Raw genomic sequence first — 25,636 nt, forward strand, 5'->3', positions numbered from 1 at the left:
CTAGCGAAATTGTTTTTCTACATAGTGTTTGTCAAAAGTTTTTCCATGAGGCATGAGTAGTTCTGTAAGATCTATTCAGGGCAGCCACAGCTCATGTGATGCTCACATGGATCCCAGATGAATTCTAGCTTAGCCGGGCTGTCACATAACACATCCTGCAAAATGATGGTGATGAAAATATGTCACACCCAGCTCTCAGCTGTGAACAAGAGTTTCCTTGCGCTGTGAGCTCACACGTGTGACACAACTATCAGCTGGCATGCAGATGAGATGCAAACCCTTCCCCGCTAGCCAGGCTGCTGCTGCCTTAGGGATCGTGGGCCTCCTTAGCATTTATTCCTTGGGGGATTTAGCCTGAGCACTGAACCAGTTGTTACTGGTTGAGGTACAGTAAAAAGCATGCTGTGATCCTGAAAGTGGCAAACTGGGTAGCTGCTTGCAGTGCCAGTGAATGCGGACGTAAAGCAGTTACTACTGCTCAAACACAGGGGGTGAGCACAGCTTTTAGTGTGAAAATTAACTATTCAAGTTCCAAATGGAAAGAACCCTCTTAGAGAGATGGAATAAATCAAGGGCTAGATGCAGCAGGTAATTTGAATTTCATGAGTCCACTTAGGTATTTGTCCTTCATACCCAGGAAAGCAGGCTCTGCCCCGCTCCTTGGAAGGGGCTCAGGTACTTAGTCCAACTTCCTGAGCACTGGCAACCCCATCTGCTTCCCGTGGAGACCTGGACAGCGGTGCCTGAGGCGGGGGGGGGGGACGGGACGGAGCTGACTCACCGCTGTGCTATGTGACTTTGGACAAAGCGTTCCCGTTCCCTTGCCCGGAGGTGGCTGTGCCACTCGGGCCAGAGACCGCGGCTTTGCGGCTGCAGAGCTGTGCCTGCAGCGACGGGGGTTTTATGGAAGAGCCATCCGAGAGACGTCGGCTGGGAGAAAGGAGTGATGGGGGTGCAGGGTGTGGGGAAGGACAGGCCTCCCGACTTCACCCAGGACAGTTGTAAGGGCAGGGAAGGTGCCCCTGTCACCCCTCTTACGAGGTCTGTGAGCTAAGCCTGGCTGTGAGCTCGGCCAGCACCGGAGGACGTTAGGCTGAGCTCAATCCCCAGTTACCGCACACAGGCTCCCTGAGCCCGCCGGCTCTCCTGCATCGCATATCATTTCGGTACACGCATGGCTTGAAAGATGTGAGATGAGAGAGCAACGCGGACAGCAGCAAAAGTCTGCGGGCTGTACCGGCAGAGCGCACGTTAGGGCAGCGCAAAGACCAGGCTCTTTGTTTCCCTGTGTCACTTCTCAGCCCCGATTAGCAGCAAAATAGGGCACGCACGCATCTGACAACTGATTTCCTTGCTGGAAGGGGTTCGGTCATGCATAAGACTGCTCAAAATGAGGCCTGGCTTTCAGGTTTGGAAGCATGGAGCACGACCTAGAAGGGACAGCTGGTATATGCACACTTACTTATTTTCCCCTTTTGAGTTTTGCACCAGTTCTGGGTAACTTTGAAGAGCTGTGGCCAAGGGCGAACAAATGGAGGCACGTTCCTTTCCCCAGCAAACAGACCTCGCTGTAGATCTGCCCAGCTTCTAAGCAATTAGATGGGGAAAATAAAAGGCGAGAACACCATTAACATGGCAAATTCAAGCGCTAAAAAAACAGTTAACACCGCAAAAATCAAGCACTAAAAAACACTATTAACATGGCAAATTCAGGCACTAAAAAATTGAGTAGCGGAGAGCTGAGGATGCGAGCACGGCTTTAAACTCGGCCTCGCGCAAGCGCTTTGATGCCGCGCTGATGCCAAGCTTGGGCAAAGTTTTTCCTCGGGACTTCTGCTTCGTTGCGTTACGGTTCCCTCCCCCGCCGCCCCCCCCCCGTAAGGACCCCCTGGAAAGCTCAGGTGAGCCGCGATTCCAGAGCTTCGCAGCTTAGAACATCCTAGAAATCCTCCCGGGTGAGCAAAACCCACCCCTCTCCCTTCCCCCGAAACGCGAGCGTCTCCCGGGGCTGAACTTGTGGAGGAGCTCCCGGCGGCGCCCCGTGCGGGGGAGGCCCCCGGCCCCTTCCCGGGGTTGTGCTGAGGGTCCCGCCACCCCCCGCGGGACGCACACACCGACTTTGCCCTTGGCCGGAGCTGCCGGCGGGCGCGGGGCGGGCCGGGCCCGGGGCCGGGGCCCGGGGCGGGCCGGGGGCGGGGAGCGGAGCGGGGCCGGGCCGGGCCCGGGGCGGGGCGGGGAGCGGGGCCGGGCCGGGCCGTGCCAGGGCGCCTGCGCGGGGGCGCGGAGCGGCGCGCGGCGGAGCGGGACCGACCCGAGCGAAACAAAACAAACGGGGCTTTGTATCGCCTTAAAGGCGCCGCCGCCCGCCTCCGCGCCCCGCTCCGCGGAGTGCCCGAGCAGCGGCGCGGGAGGGCGAGGGCCGGCCGGATTTGCTTGTTCAGCCCTTCTTTTATTTATTTAATTTTATTTTTTAAATTTTCTTTTTTTTTTTTAAGAACACCCCGAGAGAGGGAGGGCGGGCGCGCACCCTCCGCGGGCGCGGAGCCATGCGGGCCGCGGGCGGCCGGAGCGGGGCGCGGCGCCGGCGGTGATGGCTTGAGGCGGCCGGCGGCGCGGCGCGGTCTATGAGGCAGCGGGTCGGCGCCCCCTGCGCACCTGCTTACCGCGCTTCCGCGGGCGCGGAGGGCCGCGCAGCACCATGTCGCGCGTCGTCCAGAAGAAGAACCACTGGGCCAGCCGGGTGCGGCTGTGCTCCCTCACCCGCGGGCCCGGCGGGCAGCTGGGCTTCGCCCTGCTCGGCGGCGCGGAGCACGGCGAGTTCCCCTACGCGGGCGCGGTGGCGGGGGGCGGCGAGGCGGCGCTGAGCGAGGGGGAGCTGCTGCTGGAGGTGCAGGGGGTCCGCGTCTCGGGGCTGCCGCTCTACGACGTGCTGGAGGTGATCCGGAGCTGCAAGGACCCCATCGCGGTGAAAAGCGTCCGGCAAGGTGCGAGCGGGGCCGGGAGGGGCGCGGCGGGGACCCCCTCCCCGGTGGCGGGGCCGGGAGGGCGAGGGCAGAGAGGCGACCGTTAGTCCTCGGGGGGGCAACGCGGGACCCCCGAAAAGATCCACGCGCCGCGCGTGTGCGTGCGCGGGCGTTTGCGCCCACTCGTACGCGCACCTTCACCCTGCGCACTTACTGCGCACAGGCAGCGCCTCGGCGTCCTGGCTCAGCCCGGAGTCTCCCCGCAGTTTGCTGGGCTGCGTTAAGCACCATAGTGATTGCGGGAGATTTTCCCTAAGGTACCACGGAGGCTCCGGCGCTCCCTGCGGGGGCACCCGTGGGTGTCGGGGGGAGCCCGGTGTCCGGGGCTGACACCTGGACCGGCCAAGGGAGACCTGCAGCTGAGGGAATGTGGGGGAGATACTCTCCTCCAGCAGCTGAGCATCTTTCCGAGCAGCCGCGCTGTTGGATGATGACCGGAGTCTTGTCGGAAAAGTGCAGCATGTGATTGCCGGCTGCCTGCCTTGGGAAGGGAAAAGCTGTGATCCTCTTGCGAGGGCAGTTCCCCTCTCTGGCTGAAAGTCAGCTCGGGTTTGCTGGGTTTTTCCCCCACCCTTGGGTTGCCTTAGGTGAGGGCTCATCCGAGCTCCCGGCCCTGCAGCGCACAGGTGAAGGCATGCACAGGTAGCTCTCCCGTTTGGCTGGGGAAGAGGAGAGGAAGAGTCCTCCCATGCGAGATTAAAACAAAGCCACTTCACATCCGTGTACACGCAACAGTCACTCAGCAGGTTAGCGTAACAGGCCCGGCTGGTGGGCTTGTAATTTCCAGGGCAGGACTTGAATTTAGCGCTAGGAAACTGTTGGCGTTGCCACAGCTGCTCTGAGGTTGGCTGGATGGGCGGGATGAGGAGGGCTGCAGCCGGACACCTGTGGGCATGCAGGGCGGAGGAGTGCCCCAGAGTCGGCTCCGAGTGGAGGAAGGAAGGGAAGTTTTATTTGAATCACCCAAGAAGTTCCTTAGGGGAAAGTTTATTTGCCATCCAGACATGAATACTTCCCAAAGTTGGGGGTTTTGCTGTGGCTGGTGGTGCAAGGGGGTTTTTATGCTGTACTTGTCTGCAGCGACCAGCTGGGTTGAACCAAAATTTATGGCTGGCTGGCAGGACTGTCACCTGAAGTCTCGTCCCTAGCCTCACCGATGAGCTGAGCCGGAGGGCTGCAGGCACTTGTTTCACAGCCGTCCTTCAAACCTCTGGAGCAGGTTGCAGCGATGGGGTGTGGGAGAGGAGCTGAGCTGTGCTGTGCTGTGCTGTCCCCTCTGCCACCCGCTCCCCTTCCACAGGGGCAATGTCAGCTCCAAGCTGGCCCGCAGCTGGTGTGCCAAAGCACGGCTACTTGCTAGTCATTTTGAGAGTCAGTAGCAATATTCCAGCAAACAGCGTTGACTCCCAACAAAAACAGTTTTCTTTAAACAAATGTGTATTTTCCCTGCTGCGTTTTCTTGGCTTCGCTGGGAAGCGGGGAGCCTGCTGGTTTCCCTGCCCAGGCGGGAGGGGGGAGAAAAGCGAAAAGCATGAAGAAAAGTATGAGGAAATTAGGCAGGGATTTTTTTTTTTGTTTTTGCATTCTGATTGTTTTAGCAGAAGTGTTAAAATACAGCTTCTGATGTTGCAATGTGTTCGGTGTTAGTGCATGAAGGAAGGTGTGTAAAAACCACCTTCCCAACCAAGCACTTTGTGATTAAACTTTTTAGTTATTTTGGAAACACTCGTTAATCTAAATAGAAACATGTCATGGGAATATACCAGAAATGACAGAATTTAGGGGGAAATGTGTCTCAGCTCCAGGGTATGGTCAAAAGAAAGGGGCAGAGAGCTGAGTTTTAGCGTACTGGTTGGGCTGACCTGGAACTTGGAAGGAAAAGGTTCAAAACTCTACCTGGAGTCAGGGCAGGCACTTGAACCTTGGACCATCCTCATCCAGAGGTGAGAACCAAGCCCTGGGTTACTGGGACTGTAGTTTTCCCCGTTCAAGCCCCCATCTTTTCTTTTTAATGTTTTATTAGACAGGAATGCAGCCTAGAAATATGTATTTTTTAAAATCTTTAAATATTTTTGTGGTCTGGAAAGCAGTTCCCTGTGGCTGTCAGTTATAGCCTGGCATCTGCATGCTGTTCTGCGCAGAGCAGGGAAATCCCTTGTGGATCAGGATCATAAGCGTAAAAAAGGAGAGGGTTTTAATTAAAATGCGTTACTTCTATGTTGATTAAAAGCCTCATTATGGAGATGGCAACTGTCATTCAAGAGGAGGTGTGTGGCACTAGAGCAGGCAGCAAAGGAGTGTGAAAATAAGATTGTAAACACATTTTTAACTATGTTTCTCCTCCTCTTCCCAGTTTTTAGTGCCTAATTGACTGGTGCTGAAGTGCTAGGGCAACATTAGCCTGGAAATGTATACGTTTTATTGCCTTGACTATTTTGTATGACATTTACAAGGCTGGAAAAACAGGAAATTTACTATAAATAAGCCAGTCATCTGCAAGCATGAACAGAGAAAATATCTGTTCTGACCTTGCACTTGTGGGAGACAAGGGACTAGGCTGTGAAACATAGGTGGAGTAGGTTATGCGCGGGCTTTATCATTAAACTAAGGTTTTTAGACTTACAGGTCCATGTGCAATATTTTTTCTTGCTTTTGAGAGTCAGAAGTTTGAATAGGTTCCCACAAAGGACAAAAAGGGAGAACCTATATGAATTTGCTGAATTGGAATAACAGTATTTAATACTGTTCACATGGGATTTCTTGGTCCTTCACTTACCCTATGAGAAAAAAGTGGGGAAAACCAAAGAACTTCAACAAAGCTTTCCCTTTCTTTTCCCCATATGCACCCTTTTTTGGTATTATGTTTGAGGAAAAAAAAAATATACCACTATAGTTGCCTGGTTTTTGGGGAGAGAGAGGAAGTATCTGCTGCCATGTATCTTAGTAACTTCGAGAACTGTCAAAGGTGTGAAAAAACCTCAGTTAACATGTAGTGCTTTTATGACTGACTGTTTCCATCTTGCAACATTGCCTAAATTCTGATGAAGTTGGCAATTAACTCCTGTGGCATTAATAAATGCATATTATTATTACTTGGTCTGAGAGTATAGAATTAATAGATTGAATTATAGGAGCAATGGTCACATATTCTTGTGTAAAGCTTGCAGAGCCTTAGCAAAATGATTTCTTGGCTGTGTTGTGAATATTGTAGTTTCCCTGAGTACAGTTTACACTTTTCAAAATAGCTCAGTTGGATAAATCAATAATAAAATTTGGCACGCTGTTTCTTCTTATGAATCTTGTTTAACAGAGCCCAGCCATTCTTCACAGGGGAAGAATTAAGGCTATATCTATTAAAAAATCACCTATGTTTTTAAGGCAAGGTATCTGGGTTTTTTCTCTCTCCCTCAGTGAGAGATGGGCACAGCCAGGGAGATGTCACATTGCGGCCTTTTATCCCCCCTCCCTTTGGTTAGATGACCTGTGCCAAATCATCCCAAGCCAGATGCTTGGTATGGGAAACTGTCAAAGCTGATATGTTTGTACACTTATTTTTAAATTGTTTTTTTGAGTTCTCATTTCAATGCTTTGCTTCCCTAAACAGTCTCTCTCGGGATCCCAAGCTCTAAATGACCAATCACTTTGATTGTTGTTATGTTACACATGAGGTGTTGAGATCAGCTTATGCAATTAGTAATTCTCACAGTTTTTTGCAGCTGGGACAATCCCACAGTAGGGAGGAGTTGTTGCAGGTTTATGGGCTTTGTTTTTGGTTTCTTTTTTCTTTAGCCCCATACCCAGGGCAAACAGGAGCGGGCGTGATCCCAAACAGAAACCGTCGCTGTTTACCCAGCACTATCAGCTGCGTTTGTTTCTTTTCAAACATTAACTTGACCCTAAGATAGATTCTGAAATACGGTGCAGTGGCTTAACGCTTCAGTGTCAGGCTAGTATTGCTATAAGAGGCAATCAGGGAATGTTGAAATCAGTTACGTGTACTAGTCTGAACGAAACCAGCTTCTTTCAAAGAGTTTGCATGAGCTGGTATTTGGGCCTTTTCTTTTTATTTTTGTGAGAGAGCTTGTGAGAGAATTGCTGTCCTGGATATTTTTCTTTTGTAGACTATTTAAAAAAAGAAAGGGTTGATGCATCTATAAATTTTTGTGTATTTAGTAGTTGAGCGAACGCTGGGAAGTGGAGTGTTGCTTTGGTAGTGGGTGACAGGGAACATCCCATGCTAAGTAGGTTACGCTGGCGCCTGGCACTGCAGAGACCAAAAGCGCGCCCTGATGCACGCGTGACTCCCTGAGATGGAGCAGAGCTTGCGTTCGGTTTAATGTGCCGGCATCTTCCTCCATTGGGCCAGCAAAGGGAAAAGCTGTTTAGAGGGTGAGCTCTTGCTGTTCCTTATTCTTCTGCAGCATCATGTGTGAGCCCCCAAAAGTGTTTTCCTTGAGTCTTTGCATGGCTCAGTGCCAGTCGCTTGCACGGTGAATTCTGTAAGCTGTTTTTCCATTTGACCCAAATTCTTTTTGGACCCAAGTTGATTTCCAGTGGAGTGAAAGATTTGCCATCCAAAAACTTGGGAGACGTTCATGCAGATCTGATTTGTACGGTTTGTTTTCAACGCTGACCTGGTGGGATGAGCGTTGTGCAGGGCTAGTCACTACTGAAATGTAAAATAAGGAAAGGCAGAGTCACTTTTCACATAGCTCCTAGGATATTTTGCTACGAGTGAGTCATCTTCTTTCTTTAAAGTAGTGCTGCATTTAGTAGTCATGAAATGTGTGTCTGAGTACTAAAATACTGCTGTGAGGAAGACCTTATCTTTACTGTGCCCGAATTTACAGCGTAGTACTTGTCAGGATTAGAAGTTCATCCTGCTTGTGGCAAACGAGTCATCCATCATCATCTGAGCCGTGAGGTCGCACCCCAGAGATGGACGTTAGAGCCTAAGTGCCACATCTTTGCTGCTGTAAAAATTTTCAGGAATGAATATGATCCTTTTAATGGCATGAAATGGGATTATGTTTTCCACAATAAGGTCAATCTTTCCACCTGTTGAGATGGGACTCCAGGATCCCTCTTTGTGGCCAGTCAGATCACAGAGCAATTAAATCACAATTATAGTCTAATTATGAGCAGTTATTCAACATCATTGCAAAATAAGACGATAACACCGTCTTGCATATTGTTTGGGTTTATTTTGTTTATGACCAAGTTACAGCTCCTGCATGAGTGAATTATGGACCTGCTATTGTGAGATTTAAGGTTCGTCTTCCATGTATATTGTTAGAAATTTAAGAACTTAACAGGTTTGAAAGCCAAACCATCAATAGCTCATGGCATTCCCACATCTGGGATTGTCATTTTTCTCTGGTTCAGGCTGCGATCATTAATAATCCCTTCTGACTGTTTCTGTATCTCTTTATCTGATGCCTGAGAAACATCACTGCTCCTTTGACAGTGTATGTATGCACAGGGAAAACATTTGCCCAAAGGCAGCTATGTTAAGGTGTAAAGATCTTCCGAGCAGCACTTTTGTGGCTGTGCAGAACTGATGATCTGGGGGGGGTGTCCCTCATTTGTTTGATTATAGCATCACTTAGTTTGAAGGTAACGTGGAAACGGAGAAGATGCTGCTGCCTCAGGGGCTTTTTCTGTCACATTAGCAAGGTCTGAGCTGTGGGCAAGGGTGGGATCCTTGGCACCTCTGCTGAGTTGTTTGGTTTTTTTTTTTTAATAGTTGACCAAATTTATTTACAATCCGTTACTTTCGTCCAGACACAAGCTATGCTTGCTGGTGATTTCAGGTGTTTGGGTTTTTTTTATACTTTCTCTGACTTTGAGTGGAATACATAAATCAAGGCATACGGGTTTTGATCTTTATGTGCTGCAAGTGGGTTTACTTCATGCTTTTCACCAAGAAGTTTCTGGTTCTGTGTGAGCAAGTGCTATGAATTTAGAGGAGGACTATGAAGAGTGGGAGGCAAAACGTTAGCTGAAGGCAGGGATCCTTACCGTGAGCAATCAGTGGTACTCTGAGGACTGGTATTCAGACCCCTCCATCCCATCTGAGCTCCTTCCAGCTCCGCATCCCAACCCCTGGAGCAGCAAAACTTGTGATCCTCTCGCTCCGTATTTCTGCACAGTTTTTCTCTAGCTCAGCTGGGGGGTGGGGTGGAATCTATTTTTGCCTTTTAGAAACTGAGTATTAAGTGACCTTTTTGCACCAAGGGCACAGAGATGGGTCATCCCTCCTGTGATCTATGAAGATCTTATCCGCTCCCGTTACCCTGTCACCGGAGGCACTGCTTGCAGGACAGAGAAGACAGCAGCTTTTTGGCTCTGAGTGACAGTGCTGCTGAGCATGCAAGACCAGCTCCTGCAGAAACATTATTTTCACTGCTATCATCATTTTCTCTGTCTTTCTTGACACTTGATAGTTTGTTTTCTCCCTTCATATTTTGGTCTTGCACAACTTGCTTTGGCTTAGCTGTTGTGGTGGTTTGACAGGTGAGGCTCCGAGTCTCGCTGGAGCCGGCAGCCCATAGAGATCCACATATTCAGTGCGTTTGATGGTTTAAGTTTGGGTTTCCCTGCAAGGATGTGGTGTTGGGAAACAAACCTAAGGCTGGGCTATCATCCAGAATTTGTTTTCTACTGATCTGATAGAGAGCTGTGGAAGAGGCTGCCTGTTTCCAGAGCAGCTTGGCAGCTTTTACATTGGGCTGGTATGTTGGCAAATCGGGATTTTTTTTCTTTATTTTTCTCTTTTGCTTTTCCTTCTAGACCAAATAGGTGGGCCAGCATCCTCCTTGGCCCTGCAGGAGCAGCACGGCTTAGGCTAGCTTGGATATTTTTGTTGAGATCCACCCTTTGGTTTCCAAAGGTCAGACACTCCATCCATCCTCCCTCCTGTGACATTTTAAATGGTTTCCAGAGCTATTCCACTGCTACGGGCTGGAATGATGGCACTGCTCTCTCCACGGGTCCCTAGTCCTGACTTTGGCATCGTTTGTGCTGAACTGTTTTGTCCTAGTAACATTATTTAAACCTATATAAATTATTTTTTTTTAGCTGCCCCTAGTAGACCTTGGAGAAACAAAATAGTGTCGTCTTCAGGTCCTGACATTTTGCATTACATTTTTACAGACCTGGCTTTTGAATAAGAACAGTTCCTGGTTTTATGTTTGAGAGGCCTTGTATCATAACTTAAAAGAAAGATAAGGTAAAAATATTTATTGGATTTAATTTACTGTCCCTTATTAGACTAAACAATAGCACTTATTACATGCTGTGAAAATAATGCGAAGCACCCTGTCTTAATAATGGAATGGGGAAAAAAACCCAAACAAAGCCTTTGGGGTGGCTTGCAAAGTGGAACAGATGCCCTTACAATTGCAAAGCATTTGAATAAGGAATCAGTTTTGCATGGTTTGTTAATCCTTGAGTAAAGAGTCCATTGTCTTGGATTATACATCTGTAATTTTGGAGCCCAGAAGCCAGTGCCTCAGTACAACTAGGTTGGGAAGAGACCAACTTTTCTTTCTTCCCATCCTTAATCACAGTGGCTTGTTTTTTAAGGGGAGAACCTCAGCTCTGGGTGTTTCATTTTGTTGTTAACAAAAAGCCTTTGAAAAAGAGCTTGCCTAAAATCCAGCCACTCCTTCAACACAAAGCTGTGCAGATATTATGTGCTTTCAAAAAAAAACTTTGATGTTCAATGTCTCTTATTCCAGTGGTGCAGATCCTGCGCTAAGTGGGTGTTAGTCCAAACCGATGACACGGATGTCTCAGATTTTTCTGGATGCATGAGAGGGGGAATTTACTTCCCAAACAGGCTGAACTGGGCAGGTGAGGACCTGGGCTGCAGAATAACTGTGAAAAGATTTTTCTTAAAAATAACAATGAACTCCTTTCTTCCTCCTTTCCCAAAGGTGTGGGTAGAACTCCCACTGAGCAATTTAAGCAGCAGGGATACAGGAGGGTGCTCCTGGGGCTTGGACCTCCAGAGGAACAATTCACCGGAGCCTCGCAGGAAGCCAAGGATGGCTGGAGGAGAGGGAGAGAGAGTGACGGGCAGCAGGAGATTTGTGAAAGATACCAAAAGCATCAGGTATAAGAAAGATTTCCCTGTTCACTACTGGCTTTGTTGCTGATGCTGAGGTCATCTCTAAAAGCAGAGGCAGTCGAGTGCTTTCTGCAGGACCAGCCAGGAGTGTGGCTGTCTTTCTAGCTGACGCAGATCTCTGTCCTAGAGCAATGTAGACAAATGTCGTCTTGATCCAGGCACCCTAAACGCCTACGTCGATAGGCAAAGATGCAACTTTGCTATGGAATATCCTGTTGGTGCCTAAAATAACTCGTGTTCCTCCAGGCTGTTGCTGGAGGACAGCCCGCACGTCTCCCCTGCGCAGCGTGGGGACGGCTGGGGCACGTGCGGCACAGCACAGCCCTGGGGTAGCTCATCCCCAGTGAGCCTGGGGAGGAGAAGCCTGTGGTCTGGCTGGATTTGGGGACACTGTCGTCTCCAAGCTGAGTCTCCCCTTTGCAGTGCTGGCGCTGGTGCTTGGGGAAGGCGCTGCGGGACAGGACTCCTGATGGGGCTTTGGCAGCCACACGTCCAGCCCAAGCTTTGTTCTATCCCTATCCTAAGGGTGAAAAGAGGGAACTAGTCTGATGCAAAACAAATTATGTCCTTCTCTTTTCACTGGTATGCATTCTTCCTTAAACAATGAAGTGACTAATATAGAATATTCTCTTAATGTGCACTGGTTATGGTTGAGAGGAACAGCAGCAGCCTGTCTGCATGAGTGCATCCAGAGGCTCTGCTGGGATCACAGATCACTCTGAGGATCATGGATTCAGTTGTTTTTGAAGAAAGTCAGTAGGTTGTTTATTGGGAGGGGATGGCTTTTTTTTTGTTGCTGTTAGATTGCCCTCTGCCCATATCGCAGCACGTGTTGTGTAGTAGTTTTATGTGCAAATATCAAACTTGCTTAGCCATGGTACATAGTGTGTTGTCAACTTTTGTACAGTCTGTGTGCACTATGGAGTCTGCCCTGTCACCTACCATCTGCTGTTATTAATGAGACTGTTTCCAAATGGAGATCTGAGCTGACAAAAACTTTTTTACATTTCCCATAGCTGTATTACCCCACGTTCTTTTCTTTTTTTCTTTTTTTTTTAAATGACAATGTATGGACAGGCTGAAATTTTTGACCTAGATTTCACATAGAGGTATTTTTCTCTGAACTTAACCATAGTCTATATAAATCCTTCATGTGGCAGGAAGCTTTGTTTACTACATGTGGAGTGAGACAATTAAACCCCCAATAACTGTCTGTCTCTGGCTTTCTGTGGGAGGCACAGAACTGCTCTGGGCAAAATCCAGACAGGGAGTTGAGTACATGAGGGCTGTGCTGGTCCAAGGGTTGGCTGATTGGAGAGGTTACGTGTAGGGGAAAGTTTTATATGTGCACACAGCCTGCACCCAGCCTAAGAGGAGGAGCTTTTGAAAACATCGTGTATTGTCTATCAGAATAATTTGAATTCTTGGGTGAGGCTCTTAGAACATGTGACTGGTGTGTATGGATGATTATATATATTTAATTTTTGCGCATTAGCGTTAACATTGTCAAAAGGTGCTTCAATGAAGAGTTCCAGAATCTCCTCTTCTTGTCTCTCTCCCCACCCTCCCCTCTCTTTTTAGTGGAATCTAATCCCATGACTCCAGCAGCTCAGGCTGTTAAACAGCCAGTGCCATAGGTTTTGCCATAAGAGGCAAAATTTGTTGTTGGTACAGCTATTTGAAAGCTGAAGGGTATGAAACCACCACCATTATGGCCCAGAACGGTTCCCATGCCCATTACCTCATCACGAGATGCATGGGCAGCCTCTGATCCTGTAAACATTTAAATTTGCTTCTGTGGTGTTCCCGTGGTGAAACTGTTTCAGCGATACTTGCTCTGTAACTCATCTGCAGGAACATGTTGGTTTTGAAAGACGGCTCCTTCAGGAAGCTTCTTTCGCTTTCTAAGTGGGTTATGCGACGTGGCTGCTGAAGAAGATCCAAATTCCCTTTTCCTGACAAGTGCAGTGGGCAGCTGCTCTCTAGACCTTCGTCTGTTCCCTGTGAGTCATTTCGAGAGTGCAGGAGGGAAAACTAGAGCACACCTATAAACGTTATCTCAGAAAGGTGCCCAGTTTCGCCATGCACACAGGTCTCTGGCATTTTAAAGGCAATAAAGTGGCATTTAGCTCCCTCATTCTAGAGGTAGGTGGCAGTTACTCGTTAACAGAAGGTCATTCCTTTACGAGGGTGGGAGAAGTGGTGAATACTTGGATGCACGATGGCAATCTTTCAAGCCTGGGGAAGTTTGGGGCCCTCTTGTGCCAGGCAGCACGTGAGCCTGAGAGTTCTGACCCTGCCTGGATGCTTTGCAGGAGGAGAGCGAGGACTAAAAAGACCCCAGGTGGTGTCTGGAAGAGGGAAGCTGAGCACGAAGGCTGTGTGACTCAGTTGGGATGCCTGTGGCAATGTTGTGGACCCACAAATCTGAGCTCCCTGTCTCTGTGCTGTGTGGCTCTGCTGCTTCCCAGATCCGCATCAAAACAGGGGATGTGGATAAACTGCTTCAGCTGGAGCAGCTCTCTTCTGCATTGCCAGGCTGTCCTGCTCAGGTGGATGATTGCAATGACAGTGTTTCCATTTAAAATACTGCATAGGTTTTTTTACTGTGTGCTTGTAAGACATGCCAAAGGCTGAAATTTTTATCTGCAAAAGAGATGACCTAGGGACTATCCAAGGTGGCTTTTCCATTTATTTTTGTTTTCTGTTGCCAATTTTCCAGTTGTATTAGTTGATGCTGGAAATACACACATATCAGTTTTTCCAGGAGCTAAATACAATCTCCTTTTTTTTTTTTTTTAACATAGTTCTGATCTGGGATAGGATATCTTGGTCACATTGCAGACTGGTAAGCAGTTAGTGTGTAAATTTGGATCTGCTGAAACTGTTAGACATGAGAAAAAGCCCCAGTAAATATGAGAGTGCTTAAATTTAAGCACGTGCTAACATAACACATCACAGAGGGCTTTTTCTGTCTGTCTGTAAAAGATGCTATAATCAGTGCTGAGGCTTGCCCAAATCAGTGTGGAAATTGCTGTTTGCCTAAAAGCCAGGCAAGTTGTGACAACCCCAAGGAGCTCATTGGCATTAAAAGGTTGCAGTGTATTAACCAAAATCCATTTCAAATTGATTTAGTGTAGCTGGTGCATAACTCAGCCTGGCCGTCTGTGCCCTGCTTCGGGACTGCCATGCTCTGTGCCAGTTTGAGTCCTGAGGCCGAGTGGGTGAATTGTCATTGCACCTTGCTGTAATGGTCAGCATCACGAATGCTGGGGAAAACAAGGAAGCCCTGGCTCCCAAACTGGCTCATCACAGTTAACTCTTATTTTCAGTATCCCCCTCCCATTCAGTGCAGCGTCTGCCGCAGCGGTAGCTGCCTGGATGGGATCTTGCCCCTGGCTGGGAGTACAAGTATTTTTTCCACGGTGCAATTGAATTAATTGGCAGGGAAGGTTACATCAGCTGCCTGGCTGGAGCCTGTTTCAGGAGGTGCTGGATACAGTAATTTGTTGGTTGATTTCTGGCAAAGAGTGTTTCTGCTGCCTGCAGCACCTCCAGCCCTCCATATCCGGGGGTGTGTGCTCACCAGGAAGATTAAAAACTTTTCTTTAAAAATTTAGGGACTTTTTTAGCCATCTTACAGCCTCTAATTAAAACTGTTGTTCCTCTTTTTCTGTATCGATTGCAGACGGAGGTAAATTTTACTGTAACAAACAACAGTCATGCAGCTGATTCTAGATGCACTTGCTGCTGCTCTGCTCCTCTTGGTCGGGTTTTGTAAACCTCAAGCGTCTTCCCAGCAACCTGTGGGCTGTGGCAGGCAGAGTCCTCCCTGAGCTCCCAGCTGAGTCAAGCCTTCCCATTAGCATCACCAACTGATAAACAAAACTTCATCAAGGCCTCCGAAGGACAGACCTTTCATGTACTCAGACACAGTAGCAGCGCTGCTGAATGCTGATAGCTGTCTGAACCAGTGGCAGGAACAGTGGGGAATAAATATCGATATTTATTTTTTCTCAAAGTCCATGATATAGAAGAGACCTCAGCATTATTATGCATTGCAGTGGATCATGTTTGGAGGACTTTTTGCCATGAAAACATTGTTTCTAGCTCTAAGTTTAGCTAAAAGATGCTCAGACTCAGCTCTCCTTCAGATGATATTTCACATCAATGCCTTGTAGTATCCAGGTGAGCTTTAAGTTGTAACATTTACAGAAAATATGTCTGAAGCCTCCCCCTCCTGGAGGAAAATGAGCACCATTCACACTTATTGGCACCCACTCACCAAGCTGCCTGAAACCAAGTTAAAAAATACAGAATGGTATTTGCATTGTTTTCCCTTTCTCTCAACTCTGCATTTCCTCTCCACTGGTCAAATCAAATGGCAGTGACATTTCAAAGTCTTCCTGAATGGCAAAATTAGAAATATTCCTTTTCTAAGAAGTCCGCAAGAGGTAGTTTAAACATTGCATGCAGCTGCTCCGGTAGGAAGTTGTTTAACTTGTCGAAATCTCTTTTGCTGCAGAACTTCTATTGAAAATGACAAATTGCTTAAAGCAGTTTCCATGCTAGTATCTAAAAAATTCAGTTTCTTTCTATCCAGAACACATGGAAGGCATTTGTGCACTTGCCTGACTGTTTCTCTGTCCTAAGGCTCACACTTGATGTCTTTGGACTTCATGTAATTGTCACATGCAGCTGCTCAGGTTTTTGTTTTCATCAACTTTATGTTGAATGGGGTTCTTTCCTTCCCCCACCTTAGCTTAGACATGAAAAATCAAATATCTCCCTGGCTCAGACTTGCGGGACCATGGGGAGAGCAGAGACTTCAAGGTCTTTGCTTTTCAGAAGTGATGTTCAGAGCATTATGAAATCCATCATTTCAGCTAGAAAGCCTGTGTCCATAGCCAAGTTGTTGTGAAGTGTTAAAGGGTATTACAAAATGACAAAACATCTTTTGCTTAAATGTTTTCAACTACTCCTCTGTAGCTGTCACTAGCAGAAGGATGTACGCCGGCTGGTACCGCGTATGGAGCCGTGCAGTTGGCTGTAACTGCTGTGAAAGTAAAAACTGCTTTTAAAATTTTTTTTTCCCTTAAAAAAAAACCCATAGAAAACCCCTCAAACAAAAAACCCCAAAAAACCAAAAATGTGATTTTCAAGTTATCATTGTGCTCAAGTGACCCTGCACAGACCAGCACGCTGTGTGGTATGTATCCTGCAAGGATGTATTCCCAAGCCTTGCACTTGGGCTTGTGGAAGAAGAGGGGAGGACCTTGGCGCAGAAGAGAGAAGTGGGTCTCCTTAGCAATGCTCAGTAAATGGCAGACTCTGAAAATAAGGTGGAAATTATATTGCTGGAGCCTTAACAGGCTGAGATGAGGCTTTCTGTGTTCGTCCTTTCACCTGGAGTGAGTTACACCGGCATACTGGTTTGCAGAGCTGCTTTTTGGTGGCCCTGCTGAAGCTCCCCCAGCCGGGGCCGGGCCCTTCCCCCAGGGCCACAAGCAGAAGGTCGCGTGTGTGTCTGCCGCATCCTCCAAACTTGGCCGAAAGGCAGGCTTCGGGCTGCACCCAGGCCTGTGAAACCAAGGGCAGGGATCGTTCCCTTTCTGACTAGAAGGTGCTTTGCCCCAAATGGCATCAGATGAAAAGAAATTGGCGTTGCCCCAGTGCTTTGCTTGAGACAACCCTGTTGCTCAAGAGGGATGATTACTGAGTTAGACAGCAGTCAGGAGGGGATTTGAGGACAATCCAGATGCTTTTTCTATAACTTGAAGGCATGTCATATCCTGGCACTCCTATATTTACCCATTTTTCTTGTAACACTGTTTTTCTTTTATCTGCTACGATCGCTTTGTTTTTGGCAGGTTTGAGCTGATGTGATATTTTGACTACTTTTTTGTACCTATTCCTTTGTTGCCTTTTAACATTTTGTTACAGTGTTGTTTTTTTCCCCCCTAAAATGGTACTTAAAAAAAGTAACAGTTACAAATTTTCCAGGTTCTGGCTTTGTTTTGCTTCCCAGGAGTGGTTTAGGAAATTAATGTGGTGCCAGAATGGTGCTGTTTCCTTTGGTGTAGGATGTGTCACTGAGAGTTCAGGTGAGCTGTCCTCTCAGTGCTTTCCACTTGCAAATACTGGTTAATATAATCGGTTTTAGAAGATAGTGTTAGAAACTTGCACCCGCTGGTAAGAATAACCTGTCCCTGGGACAGTGTCCTGATCTCTTGTAAGCAGACACCAGTTTAATCCTGGAAGCATGGAGGCTTTATATACGTTCTTTACAGTGTTTGTTGCCTTTTGTGGAATATCAGATGCTGCCTTCAGCTATTCTCGTTATGTGAAGAAATGTCTGATCTGTTTCTGAACCCTGCAGAGCTCCCCAATATCAGGCATAAAGTATATTTTTAATGGATATGAAACCTGCCTTGCTGGCTGTTGCATCTCTGGCTGATAGTCAGTGAACCCCAAATACCCTGCAGATATTTATTGCAAAAACAACTTCTTTCTTCGTGTAAGAAAGCAAGGGTTTTAGCCCCTTTCCTTTTGCATCTTATTTGGGTCACTTGCTGCTTGTCCAACAGCCAGCATCATCACAAGCAGGACTGGGTTACTGTTGTGCTCCCACAGTTTCGTGCCTGTGGTTGATAATTGACCCGTTTCTTTAATAGTGGTGCCATATTTGCTCTGAAGACCTTCTTTCTTTTTTTTCTTCTTTCTGCTCTCCAGTCACAATCCACATTAAATGCAATCTCCTCCCAGCAAAACACTGGAGTTAGTTAATATTCCACCAGGGGCATGGAATATTGACTTGTTACTTACATGGAGGGAAGCAATCTCAATGCATTTGATTTAATATCTTGGGTCAAGAGAATGCACCAAACTGTAGGAGTAAATGCCTTTAAAATGCAAGTTGAGCATGTGAGTCCTGCTGATCAGCAGCATTTGTAATAATTGACATACCAGAAAGATATTTTTTTGGGGGTGGGGGTGTGTGTGTAGGGGGGGTAGTGTCCTGAGTTTTATAGAATAGAGACCCAAACTCTGTGTCAGATGGTCTGTCTTGGCCTCAGTATTTGGACAGGGCCTGGTTCTGCTTTGCTCACTGTCCCCGCTGAGGCTGTGGCAGTGGTGGCTTTCATGGGGCGGGTGGTGCCTGGGGCTGGGGACATGGTACCTGGGCCTGCTGCTGGATGTTGGCGAGGTCAAGTCTAATGGCAGCACCCTCCTACGGCCAATTTCTGGGGGGGTGCAAGGCTGTGTGAGCAGGGACTAGTCCCTCTGCGAACGTGCCAGGTGTATGCTTGCAGGGTTCAGTGTTCCTGGGTATGGCAAAGCACACAACATTAATGAGCACTCATGCAATTTTAACTAGAATAAAAACTGTTGCAAAACTTACTGAATAACACCAAAGGGGTTTTTCTGAGGAGAGATGGGTGTTTGTGGAGCTGCTGGGACTTAGCTCCTGCTTTGCTTCCCTTTCAAAGATGCCACATTTTGATTTATCTTCTTTCCCCAGAATCTCCTTTCAGCCTTAAAAAAGCAATGCTTATCATCACTGTTGTCAGGAACCTGTGCAGCAGTTTGAGTTACTGCCTTTCCATTTCTAGTGCCATGTAAGCAAGCGTAAATCTGTATATTATACCAATTTACATTTGGTGGGATTTGTCCTGACATGTCCAAAGCTTCTGACTCTTGATTCACTGTACAAGCAACTTCTTTAACATGGAGCCCTGGGGACAAGACCCAATTTAAAGTAGTGTAGGTAAAAGCAGAAAGGCATGGACTGTATGCCTGTGGTCTACAGCTAAACTAACAGAGGAGTTTAAATTCTGCTCTGTGTTTCATCTCGAGTGCTGCACTCCTAACAGCAACGCGGGCTTCTGGCCTGAGCCTTGCCTTAGCCAAGACAGAAGCCGTCTGGTGCGGGCTGAGCACAGCGCCCGGGATTTCACAGTGGGAAGAGGCCGATAGCAGCAATTCTGCAGCTGCTTGCAGGGCAACGCAATCTTGCTGTTCTCATGCGTACTACTTTTATTTACGTCAGCCTGTTTTTTTCTTTTTTTAATTAAAAGATGTCTATACATATCACCTTAAGTTCTTGTTGGTGTGGTTTCAGGTTGTTTGTGTGTGTGTGTTTGTGTCATTTATTTTTACTCTGCCTAAGTGTGCATCAGGAACAATGGTTTTTAGGTAAAATGTAAACTGTAAAACTTCCATTAACTCTGTTGAGTGATAGCAATGCACCGCTGCTAACTGTGAAACACCTTGGCTTGAAAGTTCGCTACATTGGCTTTATGAGATTCAAAGCTTTTTGGCACCAGATGAAACGAAGGCTTTGCTGTAAAATCCTGTTCCCTACTAATCCAGCTTTTCATCCAGTATTCTGAAGTTAGATACAAACTATCACAGAACTTGCTGCGTGCTTTGTAAACCTGTAAAGGAGAAGTTGGGTGTAGGTGTGAATAACTGTGTTAAATAAATGAAGCAGGAAAACACGCTGTAGTTGCTTGATAGAGACTTCTGTCACTTGGGGCTGATTTTTCAAAGAACTTGACTTCTAATTCTAGATAATGAGATCTTAAGTATGTACTGAGGCTGTTGAACTCAGTAGCTCTAAAGGGCCAAAAATTAAATGACACCTAAAATATACAGGTCTCTTATGGAAGATGTTACATATATGCATGTAGCAGAAATTCATCACTACAGGGTCAGGGATATATCTCTGTAAACTAGAAACCTTTGGGGAAGAAACTTAGTGTATTGCCAGTTTTGGGATAACGCTTTTTTTTTCTCAGATACTTTTGTAATTCTTTTTATGGGTACTGAATTACTTCTGTGACACACCACATTGCAGACAAGGGCAAAAGTTTAGCAATCTGCAGTGCAGAAGGGCTGATTTCATTGCCAGCTGCTGATTCTGGCTGTGCAGCTCTTGTACCAGCCAATTAAACCCACACTCATTACAGCCTTTGTGGTTTGGAAGTGAAGTGTTCCTGCCTTTAACTCGTAGTTTTATAGGGTGTTGGTTTAGGCTGGTGGTTTGCAAAGCCTGAAATCTTATATTTTCCTCTGGAGTGTGCTCAAAGGGTGTAGGGGAGGTGAACAAGGAGAGCTACATGGGGAGCTGTGTACCATGAAATGGGAAGGTGTGCGTTTCTCTTTGACAGCATCGTGAACCTGCAGACACCTCCTAAAATTTTCCTGAAATGCCGTAATATCTGATGTACCAAGTTCCTGCAAATAGGAACGGTCCCTGCTGCAGTGTCAGTCCTTAGAAAATGTCTAGTGCTGTAGGAAGTGCTGAGCATCCCTTCATGAGCATATTCCTTTAACTCCTCAGGCACAGATTTCTGCCTGCCTACCTCCCTCGTGGGGAATTTCTGCCGTGTTTGCAGATCTTTTTGGGAAAGCTGCTGGGCAAAGAGAAGGTCCCAGAGGGGGAGGAGGCAGAGATGGAAGAGAAATGTGACCCTCTGAGCCGTTACTAGTGACTGTGCTATTTTAAAGTCAAACTTAATTTTTAGCTCTTCATAAACAAATCTTTGTGCCAGCTTTTTGTATAGCTCTGCAGTCAGTTGTTGTGGCTACTGCTCTGCGGCTGTATCCTCCATTGGTGCCTGAGGGAGAAGGGCCGACCTCTCCTTTCCAAAATGCCTCTTGGCACTTGGGAGGACCTTTGGAGAGGTGCTTTGCAGAGGGACAAACCTTTCAGCTCTTCTGAGCGTTGTGTGACAGCTTCTTTATCCAGGGGTAAATAGATCTAATGAATCGAGTAAGATGTTGGACTTATTGCAGGTTACTGTGGGAGCTGGTGTCCTTCATCCCATGACCCAAGGGACTGTCTTTGCCCCCACTACTTACTGCATTTCCAGGTCAAATATGAATTTGCTCTGGAAATGCAGCGTGCAGCATGGGCAGGGAAGCAGCAAGGATCCCATCCCTCAGGAGAGGGTTAGTGATGTTTAGTTTTCTTACGACATTAGAGCCCTGTTGATTTTAACTTGGAAACTTCAGTGAAAACCACACACGCTGCTGTGAAAATTCATACTTGGTAACAAGTAAACAAGTGATGGAGCAGTCTGACTGACTCGGGAAATTCCCTCCAGACCTCGCGGGGAGGAGGAGGAGCTTCGCATTTTTCTTGTCCTGTGTTTATTTTTAGTCTCGCCTCTAACATTGCTGATAGTACCATTACAGCCCTGCGGATTAAAGTCCCAGCATGGGGTAGAGTTGAAAGAATGATGCTGCAAAGCAGTCAAAGCCTCTAGGATTTTGCAGCTATGTCACATTACAGGCAATTAATGTAGGCCGTTATTTGCCTGCCTGGATGCAGCTCAGTGCCACAGCTCTGTGGAAGCCTTTGATTTCCTTGTGCATCTCTTCTTGTCAGAGTTGATGTCTTCAGCGATGGCTCTGTCCTTGTGACTCGAAGGTGCCATGTTAGTGATTTGGGTGTAACAGCTGTCTTTTTAGGCCCCTTCCTCCCTGAATATATTTTGCGCTTGTTCTGAGGGTATGTTGTGTTTTACAGTGGAAAGAGAAGAGTTTAAGTCCTGTACAGCTCCTGTCACTGGTAACCCTTGTCTAAAGCCATCAATAACACCCAGAGATTTCTGGGTGGTGGTGGTGAGGACAGTCTTGATGGCAGCACCCATCTGCAAGACTAGATGATTTACCCAAGAACTCTCAGCTTTTCAAGGAGGCCCTTTTTTTTTTTCCAGGGCTAGCTGGGTTGGTCTGAGTCAACAGAAGGGTATTTGATCTTGAAGTCAAGTGATGGTTGTTGGGTTTTCTGAGTTGTCTTTTGCTGACAGTTAGACAAAATCCCCAGAGATGGCAGAGGATGTTATTTGGGACTGCCTAGTGCTCAAAAACCCTTAGAAATAGCAGTTTCTGTTAACAGCCGGCATGCAGTCTGGGTTGTATTGTGGCTATTTCAGAGGAAAGTTTTATCAGAAATAACTGAATCTAAGGACATTTGTCTTCTGCAGTAATGGAATCTGTACCTGGTCTGCAATGAGAGACACGTCAGAACAGTTACAAATGCTCAGCAGCTGTGGAGGCAGGGAAGTGTCACCCTTTTTGTGCCGGACAAGTCTCAGGCAGCCTGTGCCAGGCAGACAGCGCGTTGCTGGCAGGGTCCGGCTGCCACGGCTGGGGTAGTGCTAGAGACAGAAACAGGCCATCCAGGGCTGGGCTGCCTCTGCTTGGAGAGATGCTCCTCACCTGGCCAGCCTGGTTGTCTGCTCCCCTGGCCCTCTGTGAGGGCTGTGAATTTGAAGGTAGCTGCTTAGCCCTCTCCTGCACCTTGTAGACATGCCTTAAGGTGTACCCTCAAATAGTTAACGAGGAGCCTAATTTTGTATTTTAACTCCTGCCTAAGACTAATTTTCCTTAGGTGTGAGCAGGGGAGCTGTTGCAACCTTGGAGAAAATAATTGTACCCCAGGGAGCATGTCCAGGAGACAGCATATGCTTGGATGGTGGTCGTGGTCTCATCAAAATAAGGTGATGCAGAGGGCAAAAAAAAACTTGTGGGCACTCAGCGGTATCATGCTAACCTATGTTTTGGTAATTGTTAATGATTCTTGTGAGTCTTCTCATCTTCTGAGTTGATTAGACTTCTGGTAATGTGGCTCTAGGTGAGTGGGAAGGGTTTGCAGAACCAGCGTGTAATACTTAATATTTTCATTAGTGGAAGGGACGGTTGACAGAGGTGGGAATGAGGGGCCTGGCTGTGCTCAGGTGCAGTTCTGCTACTACCCTGCCTACCCAAAATGTCACAGTGCCATTGGACTGTGGAGGAGACGGCCAGTCTAACACCTGGAACTTGAAGAACACGTTTGAAAACGAGACCAACTGCTTTGCTGTTTGTTTTTTTTTTTTTAGACTTCTGCCAAATTTGGGTGCTTAGAGAGCAACTCTTCTTGGCAAACATCTGCAGGCCATGATTAGCCTCCTTATAATTGAACACCCTTCAACAAAGCCGGCTTTTTTCCAGATGAACTGGTTATTGGGTTTGCTTTATTTTTAAACAAAGCAAGATCTCTGGGGACTGGTGCCTGTTGGAGTATCTCTGCGATAACGTAGAAAGGTTCTCAGTTAAAAAAGCAGCTGAAGAATAATTTGAAAATACAACAGTGTGAGCAGGGGTGGTTACAGAAACCAGAGATCTGTTTCTCTATTTGGGAATCTTGGATTAAAGTGTGTTGTTACAAGAAAATCCAAATGACAAGTTTTATTCAGTCTCTATTATTCATGCAGTGAATACCTCTTAAGGCTTTGCAGAAATATGTCCTTTTCTAGACTTACAATGAGTAGACAAACACTATGTGTTTATACCAAACGCTGGAGGATTTACGGGTAACTACCATGTGGTTTGAAGTAACAATATACACAATGTATTGTAAATGATTCCCTTTTTATATTTGGCGTACGTTCAGTATAAGATTAAATGAAAGGATTTATAGGCTTAAAAAAAATCTTTCCAACACTGAAAGCAAAAAGAATGATCTATAATGAGGCTTTACACTATATAGTATTTTAAGAGCAATTTGTTTATTTCTTTAATATATTTTCCATGTAAAAGTATGCATTTTGCACTTCAGACAGGATACTGTTGGTTGCACTTAGCAGCAAACAGCTGGGGGATTCTCGTGCTGTAACCGCACAGCAGTTGCTAATTAAAAATATATAATTCTACCCTGATTAGCTTATAATGATTATAATCCCCTTAAATTTGATTATTACCGCAGCGTGGTAATCTCAGCCCCCCCCTGTTTCATTGTGGGGCCTGTGAGTAACAAAACTAGTCATTAGGAGCTGATAGCCTGTTCCTGAAGGATTGCTTCCCAAACAGAGGAGCGCAGGGGAATAAAGACACCCCATTCCCATATGTCTTTGGAGGTGCCCGGTTTGAGTTTGTTTTCTCTCCTCTGCTTGGCTGGTGTCGCTTCAGCAGGGGCAGGTTCTGTGGCTGTGCAGGGAAGGGGGAGATCTGGGGAGCTGCAGGCAGGACTATTGCAAGTCCTGGTCGGAAACCCAGAGCCACTGTGTGCGTTGGAATGCAACAGGCAAGCAGTGCATTTTAGTCTTGATGGTAGTGAATTTTCTTCAGTGCTGCTTTGGTTGTGATAAGTTTGTTCTTGTCTTCTGATTTGAATTTAAAAAAAAAAAAAAAACAACAAACCCACCTGGTCAACTTTGCAAAACATAAAAGTCATGCTTTTCATCCCTAAGATTGCTTTGCTTTCATCTTGTGCCCATCAGCTTATCCTTCGCCAGTTTTTTTTAAGACATTTTGCAGCTCTTAATAGCAGGGAATGGCCTCTTTCTTTCTTCTGCAGCACCTGGGTGCTTGGAAATGACATTGTAGGACAGAGCAATAATAAATAACTGCTGCTGGAGAGCAGTTTGGAAACCCTGAGTTCAGGACTGCAGCAAAAGGGGAAGGAATTGCCCAGAGACATGAAAAGAGGCCATGTCAAACGGCCTGTCAGAGATATGCCCTGGTTTGAAAGTATGGCTTCTTAATGTCACTCAGAGTTCATCTCTGACTTGGGGATCTGGTATTAATGGAAGAGCTGAAAGGCCAACTTTAACATACACAGGAGATAATAGAACCTGTCATTAAAAAAAAAATCTCCCAGAGCATGAAAAAGTGGCTGCATCAGTGTATTCATTAGGTAAATGGGTAGAGGAAGGCTGGTGCTTGTCCCAGAACGAGCGCGCAGGTCGTGGCTGCTGGGGCCAGAGAGGAGCAGCGGTGCAGCCGTGCCGGGGCAGGAGGCTGGGGCTTTTGCAGCTCTGGTGGCAGCTCCAGCGGCTCTCCCGCTCGGGTGAGTTAGACCTAACATCCGCTGGAGTCCAGAGATGCTAGCTGCCCTTCAGCTCTTGGGTGAGATCTCTGCAGCCTGGCTGTGTGTCAGATCAGATCCCAAACCGTTTTGGACAGCAGAGGTGTGCTGCCCAGTGCGAAGTGAGAGTTTGCCCCAAGACGTGTGCGTTGGTGGGGAGCCAGCTGGGTCGTTTTTTTAAGCTATTACTTAAGAATTACTCTGGATCTCGGATAACAGAGCTGAGATGCCTTACCGTATAGCTGTCATATTTCAGAGGTCAGAGTGAGGCTGGGATGCCTCATGTGAGAGATATGGGAAAAGAGGGTTTTTTTTCTTTAACATTATTCTTATTATTCCCCTTAGATATTTTTTGTTTTTCCTTTTCTTTTTTTATTTTAATTTATTGGGATTGACACCAGCTTTTTAGTGCATTTTTTAAAAAGTAGGTAATTTATGTAAGATTTTGATTCACAGACGTTCCCTTCCAGTTTCATTCCACCACATATGGACATTTGCATACAAATAAAAGGAAACGTTTTCTGTGTGTGTAGACAGTTGATAGCTATTCATTAGGTAAAGTCAGCTAATATAATGCTTGTTACATTTTAAAGCTCTCTTGTGGTTGGCAGGGAACTG

General features: G+C 46.8%; 1 protein-coding gene across 31 annotated transcripts in view; it reads left to right on the forward strand.

Moving 5' to 3' along the window:
- The first annotated feature begins 2,250 nt into the window (after positions 1-2,250).
- MAGI1 (membrane associated guanylate kinase, WW and PDZ domain containing 1) overlaps positions 2,251-25,636 on the forward strand; it is a 359,200-nt gene continuing 335,814 nt past the window's right edge. For all 31 annotated transcript variants that reach the window (XM_075095718.1, XM_075095720.1, XM_075095721.1 and 28 more), the window contains exon 1: positions 2,251-2,984. In XM_075095718.1, coding sequence (XP_074951819.1) covers positions 2,699-2,984 — 286 coding nt within the window. In that variant the 5' untranslated portion in view covers positions 2,251-2,698. The remainder of the gene's footprint in view (positions 2,985-25,636) is intronic.

The sequence above is a fragment of the Phalacrocorax aristotelis genome, chromosome 6 (genome assembly GCF_949628215.1).
Source record: "Phalacrocorax aristotelis chromosome 6, bGulAri2.1, whole genome shotgun sequence".
Classification (NCBI taxonomy): domain Eukaryota; kingdom Metazoa; phylum Chordata; class Aves; order Suliformes; family Phalacrocoracidae; genus Phalacrocorax; species Phalacrocorax aristotelis.